This window comes from Micropterus salmoides, unplaced genomic scaffold (assembly GCF_014851395.1).
Source record: "Micropterus salmoides isolate LMB-PRFRI ecotype aquatic unplaced genomic scaffold, ASM1485139v1 Ms_hic_scaffold_18, whole genome shotgun sequence".
Lineage (NCBI taxonomy): Eukaryota > Metazoa > Chordata > Actinopteri > Centrarchiformes > Centrarchidae > Micropterus > Micropterus salmoides.
Genome location: NW_024040928.1, coordinates 503,630 through 518,629, shown reverse-complemented (window position 1 = coordinate 518,629; position 15,000 = coordinate 503,630). Strand labels below are relative to the sequence as shown.

General features: G+C 42.0%; 1 protein-coding gene across 1 annotated transcript in view; it reads left to right on the top strand.

The window, feature by feature from the left end:
• The first annotated feature begins 742 nt into the window (after positions 1-742).
• Positions 743-15,000, top strand: part of kcnk10a (potassium channel, subfamily K, member 10a) — a 164,350-nt gene continuing 150,092 nt past the window's right edge. The window contains exons 1-2 of the mRNA XM_038727510.1: positions 743-1,209; positions 2,919-3,304. Of these exons, the coding sequence (XP_038583438.1) occupies positions 1,155-1,209; positions 2,919-3,304 (441 nt within the window). The 5' untranslated portion in view covers positions 743-1,154. The remainder of the gene's footprint in view (positions 1,210-2,918; positions 3,305-15,000) is intronic.

Here is a 15,000-nt window from a genome sequence, read left to right as displayed (position 1 = left end):
AATGGGTGTGTCCGTGGCGTGGCGTCAGAGATCAAGTCTTCGCCATGACACAGGAAGTTGTTGTAACTTCAGTGTACATGCTCACATCTTAACCAAACTTTACGTGCTTGATAACTCTCCCACCCCGCAGACATTTACACGCCAATACCGATTTATATTCATAGCGGCAAGTGTTATGTAGCTCCACATAGGGGACACGGGAAGTGACATATAACATCTTAATGCGGCGTCGGAACCGCGTAGAAAATTCACAGCCGCACCGGCAGAGCTCCAGAATTGACGCGCTACAAGTGCGAGGGCCCGCCCAACGCTGCTTGCAGCTTTAATTTTTGATATAATCATTCATCAATAGATACAAGTCATAACCTACAATAGCTCAAATTTTGTAACCAATGTCATGATCAGTCTGGGACTTTTGTGTTGAAATTTTTATGCTTGACTTATTGTTTTCCTCATGTTACTTTCTGTAATTGTGTGGCTGCAGTCAAAGCAAGTAGATCACTGCTGTATTAGTGTGGTCTGTTCTTCTTCTGTATCCTACTGATTGGGTGAAAACAGTTCAAATAGTGACAGTTCCCATTATCGTTTTAGAAAACCTGTTCTGGCAATCCTTTGTGAGTTTTGAAAGCAGTTTTTATAAACAAAACACGTTTCTAACGCCGTTTTTTAACCAAACGCGGTAGAATAGTGATAATTATTGGCACTATGGCTTGCCATAGACTGGCACGCAGTTGCGCCGCAGCATGGAAACCCGACCAAAACGCAACAGAAGCATTGGGGAGATCCTGACAGCTCGCAGTGCATAGTCTTGTTTCACTGCACCTTGATGTAAAAACAGAATAAGAAAAAATCCATCACAATGTAAAAATTAGCTCCCTCAATGGAGCGTCGTCTCCCGCTGCGCGCGCCCACGATGTTTACTGCTGCACAATGCAGAGGGTGGTGCGGCGAGAAGTGGATGAAGACAGAAGAGGAACTGCCACCAACCAGCATCTCAACCGCTACAGTAGAACCCCACGCCGCAGATGATGTGTTTCTACTCCCTGCCGTTCTCCATTCTCTCCCGGTTAAAGTTGACGGAATCGAACGAAATGACACAGAGTGATTAACATTCGTTTCACCCCACAGCAGCACCAAGAGCAAGGACAATCAAGATGAAATTTCCGACTGAGAATCCAAGAAAACCAGGGAACATGAACCCTCCACCAGGTTAGACTGTTTGTTATTTTCGTGAGGCCTGCAGTGCGTCCCAATAGATTCTGTAATGAATGTGATGACAGTTCCTAAAATTATCTCATTATTGCGTGTTTTGAAATGAAACGCTACAGTCTGTTAAAGTGTTCCTTCATACAGTCTTTTAGCCTTTACCTGGTCTGCAACCACTGTCACTTTTTGTACCCGGTTGCTACAGCAGGCTTGCAAATAAAACATTAATGCTGAGCAGAAGTTGCCTTTCCACAGAAATATGGCAGAGTAGATGTCGATGCTGCATGATGAAGTTTACACTGCAGCTTCACTTTGGCATCCCGGTGCAAAGGTGACATGCGTCGATGTGTTGACAGATAGCCTACCTGAAAAATTAAGTCAGTAGGGGGAAGGGGTGCATTTTATAGGAGCTAATTATTTCCGCAAAGAGGCGTTGCAGGGAAAGATGAACAGGTGCTGACAGTCAACAAAAGCCTCTATGTGATGCAGTGGAGAGATACACAGGCTGTGGTTATAACATTACCTCATCCACCGCCGGTTAGATGGCCCAAAATCCTACATGTGTGTCACGTCCTCCCAAATCATCAGCATCAGCACGTTTGCCTAGCGCTTACAGCCTGTGCAAGTGAGTTAAATGTTCAGCTGGAGAGAGAGATGACAGCCTTTGTGAAGTGTTGCTCCTCTGCATTATTTCTATGATTTCTAAAGCTGCCGTTCATCGTTGCACCTGCATGTGAGCAGTGCAAAGAAATCGGTTTTCTAAACGCTGATTGGTTACATAAGCACTTACAAAGCAGTCATTCTATTGGTTTTTATAAGTGGCTGTCACCAGCCCATTCTTACATAAGTTAATAGATGATTGTTTTGCTGGCTGTTGGTCACACAGGGAGCTAATCCCCACTCACACCAACAGCAGCCTATGTTGTTTCTGAGCGATAATTGGCAGGAGAAGCTGTGACATTTAGCCATAGTTTTTTAGTGTCTTTTAGTTTGATTTCTGTCATGAAAAATATCTTGAAGGTGTTTTTGAGAATCCCATGTGGGATAGCATGGGATTCTCAAAAACACCTTCTGGTAATACATACAAAGCAAAAAAAAAACAAAACAAGCAAAAAGAACAAAAAAGCCAAAGGAAAAAGGTTACTACAAAGTACTTCTTTATTCCTTAGTAAGATTGAAAATAAATTATTCATTTATAAACCCAGACTCATGTTCAAAACTTTTCTGTGTTCTCAAACAATAATAATAATAATAATAAAATCATAATATTTTAACAAATTCTATCTGCCCCATACTCTGTTGTGCATAAACCTATGTTATTGCTCCGCTGATGTGGTAGTATCCCCTTCAGAACAGAACCCTGTGTGGTACTGTACTGGATGAGACAAGGAGGGGTAAAACCAAAACTAAATGAAATCTCATCCCTCCTTTCCATCAAACAGGCAAATATGAATCCTGGAAAAGATTACTTCTGGAGATAAAATGGAAATTCTATAATGGTTTCATTGTGTTTGCCATAAATTCTCTGCAACTCTTTATGCCTAACGGTATTAACAGACATTTTAAAATTAAACAAATTGTCCTTGCCAGAGGTCATATGAAAGTTCAGTCATGCTGTTTCACCTGTTGCGTTCATCAGCTGGAAACATCACAGTGTCATGCACATCTTGCAGCACACCACACACAGTTTGTTCATTTGTCCTTTGTTTCAGTGGCAGTCCAGACCAACCTGGTCCCCCCCAAAAAGGTGCAGCCAGGCATGCTTCAGTCCAGCCTGGTGCAGGCCAGCGTGGCCACCATGCAGAACCCGATGGGCTGTGCTCTGCCGCGGCTCTCTGTTTCCTCCCGTCCACCCAGCATGGTAGCTAACATGGAGGCGGTGGCTGATGGTTCAGCCCCTTTCACCATGATGAAGCTACAGACAGTACTGGCAGTGTTCGTGGTGGTGGTGGCCTACCTGGTGGCAGGGGGCTTGGTATTCCGAGCACTGGAGCAGCCCTTTGAAAACAACCAGAAGATCACCATTACAGCAGAGAAGGCAGCCTTCCTGCAGAAACACCCATGTGTGTCCCCGGATGACCTAGAAGCTGTCATCAAGGTAAGAGCAACCGCTGGTCGATACTCCATCCATTCCTCAAGCCTGGATGTGGTCCCTAGTGGGGACTCAGGTCTACTGAAGCCTGAGCTTCATATTGATATGATGCCACTTAAGCGTCACACATATCGCACACTCTGCCACCCATCCTGGAATTGGATACAGACCACACTGAACTGTCTTGAACGAAGGGCTCCTATACATCCTTGATCTTGTGTGAATCTGAAAATAATAACACCCCCACCCCCACCCCATGGCTCTCAGAAGGCAGCCGGATCTTATGGCTCCCAAATAGCTCTTAGTTTAGTTCCACTTCTTCTGTTTTTTTCTTATTTTTTGCAAGAAATAAATATGCAAGATTCTTCATAGGGGAGTCTGTGGCTGTGAGCAATACAAACAATACATGGTAATATTATATTGGAAAAAAGTGTGATATATCAAGAATAACTATCCCAAGAGATCGTTAATAGATACTTACACAACTGTACAGAGACACATATAGTACGGGGGTACAGCTCCATGTCACATCTAGGGATGCAGCAACTACCGGATTTCACTATTAACCGCCCTTTAAAACTAATAATTAATTAATTGTAAAGGCCCCGCTACACCGAGTGCTTCTGCTGCACGAAACAAAACTGTTGCAACTTGAACAAAATGAAAACAAAGTTACACGAGCGGTGCACCAGCTTAAAGTGGAAGACAGAACGTCTTCTGTAGTCCTTCAGTCACTGAACATTTAACATTACATCCTGTTGCCTTCTCCTGTCTGTGTTGAGAAAATGTTGCAACATAACTTAGCTTATACATTTCCAGGACTATAACAATTGCCTGCATTTCAGTTAGAATTAACACTGCATGAGAGATGTTCTCAAATTCATTTTCATTGTAACTTATATGTATGGATGAGAGTTGATGACAGTAACAGTTTACAGTTTATTCCCCTCCTCAATAACAATTTCCCCTTTAGTTAATATTCCTCTTATATTAATAATAATTACATATTATAGAAATATAATTGTTAACGTAATTAAATATTAAAAATCATTATTCCTCAGACTATAATCATACCAACAAAATCTGTAATCGTTGCATCCCTATTCACATCATGATGGCCAGTATGAACAGGAGCACTTCAAAACATGTGAAGTTGTCTTTTTAATTAAATCTGTAGTGTTAAAGTTTTTTTTTCTTTAGTTACCAAGAACCTGGAAAGAATTTTACATACAAACTTGTTTGTTGTGGATTTTGTTTTGGAAGAGTAACGTTTTGTTATGGAAGATACACTAGCTATAACCTGTAGTTGTTGTTTTTTTTTAGATATCAGGAAGAGGCAGCCTTAACCTTTTAACTTGTTAGGCAAATAGATTTTCGTCTTTAAGAAGTCATAGTATGATTTTGTTCCTCTCCTTTATTGTGTTATATACCTTTTTTTTGTGCGTGTAATAGATTTGCAAAGTAAAAATCCCAAAGTCCACCCCAAAGGGAGTTACCATCTCCTACAGAACACTGCTCTGAACTGCCTGAAAACTGCTCAATTGTAGTCCAGCCTTTTCTTCCATTACCATGTTACGTTGCAACATGCGTCATAATGCTCACCTAGCGTCTAGTCAGGCACGCCCTCAAAAATACCAGTGGAAAAGCCACCTTCTGGTCTCCTCTCTGAAGCTATACAGGAAGTACTTAACACTGCAATTCATCGAGCTGGCTCCAAATGGGAGTCAATTCCCATTGACCCCCATGTTAAAATGCCCAACTTAACAGCAGAAAAAATCATGTTTACAGCCTGGTAAGTAGATATAGCTAATTTTGCCCATCATGGCAACTGTGACCTGTTTGAATTATATTAAGCCTTAAAGTTCTGTATTATTAGGGGCGTAACCACATTGACTGGCAGGTGGCTGCTGCCACTGTCATTGCAAAAGCAGCTGTTAGCCTCTAATACAGTCGCGAAGCTCTGCATTTCTGCCTGTTTCTGCCTTTTGAAAACTTCTTCACGCAGATACTGGACGAATAATGGCGTGCTGTGCGGTTAATTATAGAGGGAGACCGTCCAGTTGGTGAGTGAAATTCGAGTATTTAATTTATGTGTTAAAAATAATTAACAGGTATTGCTGCCGGCATATTGCTTGTTAGTTTAGCTCGTTATGCTAATACGAGCATCCCCAAGCTGTGCTAATGATTTGAGCTAATGAGTTAAAGAGAAAAGTCAGAAAAGTAAGCAAAAGAGAAGCCAAAATATATTAGAGAAGTGTTTGACATCAGGGTGATAATACTTTGAATACTTTGAAAATTACAGCACTGTTTACAGCGGTAAGATTAATATTGCACATATGAGAAAACAGCATACTGCACATTGCCACCCTAATTGTTGTTATGCCAGAGACGTTATCATGCTCTCAGAATATATTTATGGCAGTTGGTAAAAACTGTGTGCATTCCAGTAAATCTGTACCTATCTTGTCTTTACAGGTTCCAGAGGAGCTGATTGCAGAACCCATCTAGATGTGGATTTCTGTGATTAGCTCTACAGGAAAGAACAGTCCCAGTTTCTACTATGGCCCTTTCCGTTCCTGCACCTTACTGCTTTGTTTAGCATTTTCTTTTTACTTTTGCTCCACAACACCTGAACACTGGGCTATCCACAGGTTCTGTCATTATCATTAAGTCATACAAAAGAACTTTTACATTTGTAACCATTGAATATTGATGTTTTCATGAATGCAAGACATGATTTTAAATTGTTAAACGATTGCTTGTGTATTAGAAATAATTTACAGTATAAATTGGATCAGACTTAATATACTTAAAATAAAATCACACTGTTCATTCCCATGTTAATTGGAAATAGCGCAATCTAAACATAACAATATAGTGTAGCTGTAAATGAAAATATTAAGATGGTGTTTATATGTTAACATTTTGCATATATGTAAGTAGAAAGAAAAAAAATGATATATATATTAATTATATACTAGTTTTATTTTGACATTTCTTTAAGAGACAAATGTGACATTCACATTGGTTTATGTTGACAGTACTATTATATCACATATGTGGGAGAAAATGGACACCTCAAAATATACGGTCTTTAGTGTTTTTGTGTTGTTCTTTTAAGACAGACAATGTAATATCAGCTGTCAAATGTCAAGTGGCCAAGACTAAAGTTAGTACTTACAGTTTAAGCTGTGTGTAGCAGATAGGGAGGCAAAACTACCACAACAATTCTCCTCCTTGGTCCTCGGACCAATCCTGTTCACTTTATATATGCGGCTGTGGCTCAGGAGGTAGAGCGGGTTGGCTGTTAATCGGAATGTCGGCGGTTCAATCCCTGGCTCCCCCTGGTTGCGTGTCGAAGTGTCCTTGGGCAAGATACTGAACCCCGATTTGCCCCTGGCTGTTCCGCCAGTGTGTGAATGTTAGTTTCCGTTTGAGCACTTAGGCTCAGTGTATGAATGTGTGTGACTGGTGAATGCAGATGTACTGTAAAAGCGCTTTGAGTGGTCGAAAAGACTAGAAAGGCGCTATACAAGTACGGAGCATTTACATCCTTTAGGCAATATTATCAAGAAATATTCCATAAACTTTCATTGTTATGCAGATGATACTCAGTTATATCTATCGATCAAGCCAGATGAAACTAATCAGTTAGCTAAACTTCAAATGTGCCTTAGATGACCTGTAATTTTCTAATGTTAAACTCAGTCTCACATTAAGCAAATTTCAAGGACCGCCTTTTTTCACCTACGTAATATTGCAAAAATTTCAAACATCCTGTCTAAAAATGATGCAGAAAAACTAGTCCATGCATTTGTTACTTCTGGGCTGGATTACTGCGATTCCTTATTATCGGGCTGCTCAAAAAAGTCCATTAAGACTCTTCAGCTGATCCAGAATGCTGCAGCACGTGTTCTGACAGGAACCAGGAAAAGAGATCATATTTCTCCTGTCTTAGCTTCTTTGCATTGGCTTCCACTAAAATCCAGAATAGAATTTAACATCATTCTTCTTACCTACAAAGCTCTTAATGGTCAGGCACTATCTTATCTTAAAGAGCTCGTAGTACCTTACTACCCCACCAGAGCACTGCACTCCCAGAATGCTGGGTTACTTGTGGTTCCTAGGGTCTCCAAAAGTAGAATGGGAGCGTTCAGCTATCAAGCTCCTCTCCTGTGGAACCAGGTTCCAGTTTGGGTTCAGGAGGCAGACATCATCTCCACATTTAAGAGTAGGCTTAAGACTTTCCTCTTTGACAAAGCTTATAGTTAGGGCTGGCTCAGGTGAACCATCCCTTAGTTATGCTGCTCTAGGCCTAGACTGCCGGGGGACCATGATGCACTGAGCTCCTCTCTCTACTTTCTCTCCCTCTGTATGACCCTGAGCCATGGTTCTGCTCAAGGTTTCTGCCTCTTAAAAGGAAGTTTTTCCTTGCCTCTGTCGCCTAGTGCTTGCACTTGGTGGGAACTGTTGGGTTTCTGTAAATATCATCACAGAGTATGGTCTAGACCTGCTCTTTAATGAAAAGTGCTGTGAGATAACTGTTGTTGTGATTTGGCGCTATATAAATTGAACAAGAATCGATCAGTGACAGAAAAAAAAACTCTCATCAAAGTACCTTTCTATCTTAGCAGTCATATCCATGTAAATAATCTCGCACAGCGCTGCCAAAAGCAGCAACCCAATACTCAATTTATCGGTGTGGGGAATTACCTTAATTTGTTAAAGGGGCATTATGTAGTTTCCAGCGGCCACTAGCGGCGCAGTTTTAAGATTGCAACCAGGCGTGTGCTTGTACGCATGCTCTTTTGAACTCATGAGCGAGCAGAATCCGAAACACAACCACTTTCATACAGAAATCCTGCAATAAACGCAGGAACACCAACATGCAGGCTGTGGCTTTTCACTCAAACATGTTCAGGCTCTGTTACTTCAACATTACCATCTCAGAGGCGGATCGACACCGGCTCCGTAACGTTACTTCATTCAGCGCAGCGAGACACCAGCATATTGGCACAGTACTCCCGAAAAAAGGTAAATTGAGAGCGGCTATAGACAGGCAGGGAGCCAGCTTCACACAATATGCTGGAAACTCAGGTAAACTCCCACTGCAACGTTACAGTAATATTTTTATCAGCTTGATGCTGAACTAATCCATGCTCGTTACATGATAAAGTTGCACTGCATTTAGCCAACGTGCTGCATCGTTAGCTCGCCTGCTGCTTTCAGTAACTGTCTTTACTATCTGTGAATCTGTCACCGGAGGCTCAGCAATTTCAGCACAGCTACATGTTTTGGATGATAATGAAACTGTTCATGTTAGTGAGCTGGACTGAATATTATAACGAGATTGTGTCACACTTTATAACAGTTAGACCGCAGTAAGTAAATTTACTGTAGTGTTAGTGGATGGCTCTTCCTCTGGGTTGTATATTATGTGGGTGGAGAAGCTGAAATTGAACGTTACGAAGCAAACAGCGGCAGGTCCGAGCTACTGTAGCATTAGCTTGCTGCTCGTGGCTGCATCACTATGGGATAGTAAACAAATCGCTCCACATTAGCTTTTTACCATTACATAATTTCTTGCAGGCTTTGACAGTGGTACAGAGGAAAGTAACATGGGTTGCATTAGTTGGTGAAGTAATGTGAAAGCGGCAATTGCACCGGACAACATTAGCAGCTGCTCGGCAAACGCTATCTAACTTGAGCCAACTGAAGCACAAAATCAAAATATATTTTACATGCTTTGTAGTAATGTTAGCTTACCTATCCAATAGGATTAAAGCCAACTCTGGGTCTGTTTTTATACTCAAAACAAAGCGGAGGTTTCTCCATGATTCAAAAGCTCTGCTGATGTTGATCCGTGTTTTGGAGTTCGAAGTCGGTCCGATTCACATTTGGCCTGACGAGCTTCAGCAGATAAAACTTTTTTTAGTTTTTTATCCTTATGTGGAGTTTGTGTTGGAGTCTGTGTTGTGCTGGGAGCAGGTCGTGTCTTAGTGTTAGCAGACTCCATGTCGTAAGTTGCAGTGTCGTCGCTGCTGAGTGCAAAGTCAGTAGACAAAGTGAGAGGCTCGGGAGCGCACATGCAGGTGTCAGTCACTGGATTTCGCGGAAAATCCGACCCAGAGCCTTCAAATAGGAATAGGAATACTTGTCTTCAGAGTTAATAGCCAAACCCGGCAAGTGGATCATTTTAATGTCAGATTACAACTCCTTCACACACAGGCAATAAAAAAGGATTCATTTAAGTAGAAAAAACAACATATAATTCAATTCAATTCAATTTTATTTATATAGTGCCGAATCACAACAACAGTTATCTCACAGCGCTTTTCATAAAAGAGCAGGTCTAGACCGTACTCTGTGATGATATTTACAGAAGCCCAACAGTTCCCACCAAGAGCAAGCACTAGGCGACAGAGGCAAGGAAAAACTTCCTTTTAAGAGGCAGAAACCTCGAGCAGAACCATGGCTCAGGGTGGGCGGCCATCTGCCTCGACCGGTTGGGGTAAGAGAGAGAGAGAGAGAGAGAGAGAGAAAGAGAGAGAGAGAGAGAGAGAGGAGAGGAGAGAGAGAGGGATGTAAGGAGAGAGAGAGGGGAGGGAGGCAGCCTACACAATATACACAGAGGTACAGACAGTGAAGGTAATGTTGCTATAAACTAAATGAAAAATGGTACAGATATTTATAATAGTGTTAATGGTAACTATCGTAATGTTAATGATCATAATAACAATAATAACAATAAGACTAGCAACAATAGTCGTTGCAGCAGAGGGTGTCGAGCAGGAACACGGGGGCAGCAGGTGACCCGCAGCCACAGATCCAGACTCCACAGCTCCAGAGCCAGAAAACCTGCAGGAAGTGATAGGAGGAGAGAGGAGAGGGACGAGAAAGCACAAGACTACCAGAAAGGGGAGAAGTTGTGTTAGTAACATGCAATAATGGGATAAGGTTGCATACAGAGGGAGAGAAAGTAGAGGAGAGAGGAGCTCAGTGCATCATGGGAAATCCCCCGGCAGTCTAGGCCTATAGCAGCATAACTAAGGGATGGTTCAGGACTACCTGAGCCAGCCCTAACTATAAGCTTTATCAAAGAGGAAAGTCTTAAGCCTACTCTTAAATGTGGAGATGGTGTCTGCCTCCTGAACCCAAACTGGAACCTGGTTCCACAGGAGAGGAGCTTGATAGCTGAACGCTCTGGCTCCTAGTCTACTTTTGGAGACTCTAGGAACCACAAGTAACCCTGCATTCTGGGAGCGCAGTGCTCTGGTGGGGTAGTAAGGTACTATGAGCTCTTTAAGATAAGATGGTGCCTGACCATTAAGAGCTTTGTAGGTAAGAAGAATGATTTTAAATTCTATTCTGGATTTTACTGGAAGCCAATGCAAAGAAGCTAAAACAGGAGAAATGTGATCTCTTTTCCTGGTTCCTGTCAGAACACGTGCTGCAGCATTCTGGATCAGCTGAAGAGTCTTAATGGACTTTTTCGAGCAGCCTGATAATAAGGAATTGCAGTAATCCAGCCTAGAAGTAACAAATGCATGGACTAGTTTTTCTGCATCATTTTTAGACAGGATGTTCCTGATTTTCGCAATATTACGTAGGTGAAAAAAGGCGGTCCTTGAAATTTGCTTAATGTGAGACTTAAACGACATGTCCTGATCAAAGATAACTCCAAGATTCCTCACAGTGGTGCTGGAGGCCAAGGCGATGCCATCCAGGGAAACTATATCTTTAGATAATGCGTCACGGAGGTGCTTAGGCCCCAGAGCAATAACTTCAGTTTTATCTGAGTTTAACATAGAAAATTACAGGTCATCCAGGTTTTAACATCCTGAAGGCACATTTGAAGTTTAGCTAACTGATGAGTTTCATCTGGCTTGATCGATAGATATAACTGAGTATCATCTGCATAACAATGAAAGCTTATGGAATGTTTCCTGATAATATTGCCTAAAGGAAGCATATATAAAGTGAAGAGGATTGGTCCAAGGACAGATCCTTGAGGAACTCCATGAGTAACTTTGGCGTGCATGGAGGACTCATCGTTAACATGTACAAACTGAAATCGATCTGATAAATAGGACTTAAACCAGCTTAGAGCGGTTCCTTTAATGCCAATGAAATATTCCAGTCTCTGCAATAGGATCTGATGGTCAATGGTATCAAATGCAGCACTAAGATCTAATAAAACCAGTACAGAGACAAGTCCTTTGTCTGATGCAATAAGGAGGTCATTAGTAATTTTCACCAGTGCTGTCTCTGTGCTATGATGAGCTCTAAATCCTGACTGAAAATCCTCAAATAAACTATTGCTCTGTAGAAAGTCACACAGCTGTTTAGCAACTGCTTTCTCCAGAACCTTAGAGAGAAATGGAAGGTTAGATATAGGTCTATAGTTGGCTAAAACATCCGGATCAAGTTTGGGCTTTTTCAGAAGAGGTTTAATTACAGCTACTTTAAAGTACTGTGGTACATAGCCTGTTGATAAAGATAGATTGATCATATCTAGTATAGAGGTGCTGACTAAGGGTAAACATCTTTAAGCAGCCTAGTCGGGATGGGGTCTAAGAGGCAGGTTGATGGTTTAGATGAAGAAATTATTGAAGTTAGTTGGTAAAGATTGAGGGAAGCAAAACAGTCTAAACATGTATCTGGTTCTACAGCTGTTTCTAAGGTTCCTGAGTTAAGAGATAAGTCGGTGCCAATTGAGGGCAGGTCTTGGTGAATTTTGTCTCTAATAGCTAGAATTTTATCATTAAAGAAGCTCATGAAATCGTAACTACTGAGAGCTATGGGAATACTTGGCTCAATAGAGCTGTGACTCTCTGTCAGCCTGGCTACAGTGCTGAAAAGAAACCTGGGGTTGTTCCTATTTTCCTCTATTAATGACGAGTAGTACGCTGCTCTGGCATTACGGAGGGCCTTCCTATAAGTTTTAAGACTATCTTGCCAAATTAAACGAGAATTTTCCACTTTGGTGGAACGCCAATTCCTCTCAAGTTTCCGTGATATTTGCTTTAATTTGCGAGTTTCAGTATTATACCATGGAGCTAACCGTCTTTGTTTTAGTATTTTCTTTTTTAGAGGGGCTACAGAGTCGAGTGTCATTCGCAGCGAGCCTGCAGCACTATCAACAAGATGATCGATTTGGGAGGGACTGAAATTAGCATAGGAGTCCTCCGTTACTTTGTGACTAGATAATGTATTTAGAGCTGATGGAATCGCATCCTTAAATTTAGCTATAGCACTATCAGACAGACATCTTGTATAGAAATTTTTGCCCAATGGCGAGTAGTTCAGCAATACAAACTCAAAAGTTATCAAACAGTGGTCGGATAAAGAGGGATTCTGTGGGAACACCACTAAATGTTCAATTTCAATACCATACACCAAAACAAGGTCGAGGGTGTGGTTAAAACAGTGAGTCGGTTCATGAACACTCTGAGAGAAGCCGATGGAATCTAACAAAGAGATAAACGCAGTACTGAAGCTGTCATTCTCAACATCCACATGAATATTAAAATCCCCTACAATAATAACTTTGTCCGTTTTAAGGACTAAAACTCTGCAAATTCAGATAAGAATTCAGAATACGGGCCAGGTGCTCGGTACACTATAACAAAAAGAGTTGGTTGCAGTGATTTCCAACTTGGGTGCGAAAGACTAAGAACAAGACTTTCAAATGAGTTATAGTTTAGTTTAGGTTTAGAGCTGATTAGTAGGCTAGAGTCGAAGATAGCTGCAACTCCACCTCCTCGGCCTGTGCCTCGAGGAATGTGAGTATTAATATGACTGGGAGGGGTGGATACATTTAGGCTAACATATTCTCCATCACCCAGCCAGGTTTCAGTAAGACCAAAAAATCAATATCATAATCTGATATTAGTTCATTTACTAGTACACCTTTAGAAGAGAGAGATCTGATGTTTAAGAGTCCACATTTAACTCTCCTATTCGTTTGCACTATTGCTCTTGTGGTTTTAATTTTTATGAGGTTTTTATGCACAGCTCCTCTTCTGTTTACCTTTTTAAATAATTTCGATGGTCGGGGGGCAGACACCGTCACTATAGGATTTTCACTAAGTAACTCCTGAAATGGAGGAGCAGAGAAGTGTGTTAGACTGCGACTCTGCGTAGGGTTTTGGGTGGGTAACTGCTGAAAAAGAAGGGCAGAGAAGTGTGTTAAACTGCGACTCTGCCTCCTGGTCTCAACTCTGGGTTGTCATGGATTTGGTCCACTAATAAACTTGGCCAGATTTCTAGAAATGAGAGCTGCTCCTTCCCAAGTGGGATGGATGCCGTCTCTCCGGATCAGACCAGGTCTTCCCCAGAAAGTCTGCCAATGATCAACAAAGCCCACATCGTTTGCTGGACACCACCTCGACAACCAGCGGCGGAATGACGACATGCGGCTATACATGTCATCACTGGTCAGATTTGGCAGGGGTCCAGAGAAAACTACGGTGTCCGACATTGTTTTTGCATATGTACACACCGACTCAACATTAATCTTAGTGACCTCCGATTGGCGTAACCGGGAGTCATTACCGCCGACGTGAATAACAATCTTACTGTATTTACGTTTATCCTTAGCCAGCAGTTTCAAATAAGACTCAATGTCGCCCGCTCTGGCCCCAGGGATGCACTTAACTATGGCCGCTGGCTTCGCTAAATTCACGTTTCTCAAAATGGAGCTGCCAATGATCAGAGTTGGTTTCTCAGCGGGTGTGTCGCTGAGTGGGGAAAATCTGTTAGAAACGTGAACAGGTTGATGATGCCCCGTGGACTTTGAATGCTTACGACTATTCCTCCTTCGGACAGTCACCCAGCCCCCCCCCTTCCTGGCTGCACAGGGGATGCCAGGGGACGGCTACCAGAGGCTAACTCAGGCCGTTCCGCACCGACTACCGGGGACTGGCTAGCTACAGTAGCTAAAGACTGATCTACCAAGGTGCGGAGCCGGACTTCTAAATCACTGAGCCTCGCCTCCATGTCTATAAATAAACTACACTTATTACATGTACCATTACCGCTAAAGGAGGCAGAGGAGTAACTGAACATCTGACACACCGAGCAGGAGAAAGTAGGAGAGAGAGAGGGAGAAGGAGAAGCCATCGCTAGCTGCTAAGCTAAAGTCGCTAACGGCTAAGCTAAAGTACTATAGCGTCAGCTACCAAAACTTTAGAACAAGTATGAGATTGAACAGCAGTCACTAAAAGATGGAAAGAACTGTGAGTGCTTAGGCAAAATTACTGTAAAGAATAAGTGTTTAGCGAACAGTTGGCCGCTGTAATCAAACAAATGTAACTGTTATTTAGCGAGAGCAGCGCAACACGGTACCAACACACAAGCACCGGAAACGGAAATGAGTCGACACGCTTACCGCAATACGTCAGCATTCATATAGCCCCTTTAAACTAAAGCATCAACCGGGGGTAGTGATGGCGTAGTGGATGAGATGCGTGCCTTTTCAATTCCCCACTGTGACACATCCACCAATGTCCCTGAGCAAGACACTTAACCCCTAGTTGCTCCAGATGCGTGCGACCTCTGACATATATAGGAATTGTAAGTCACTTTGGATAAAAGCGTCAGCTAAATGAATAAATGTATGGCTGACATTTTATAAGCTAAAAAGCTTCCATTATATGAAACTAAGTAATCTACTGCTAGCTTATTAATTTTATGACAAG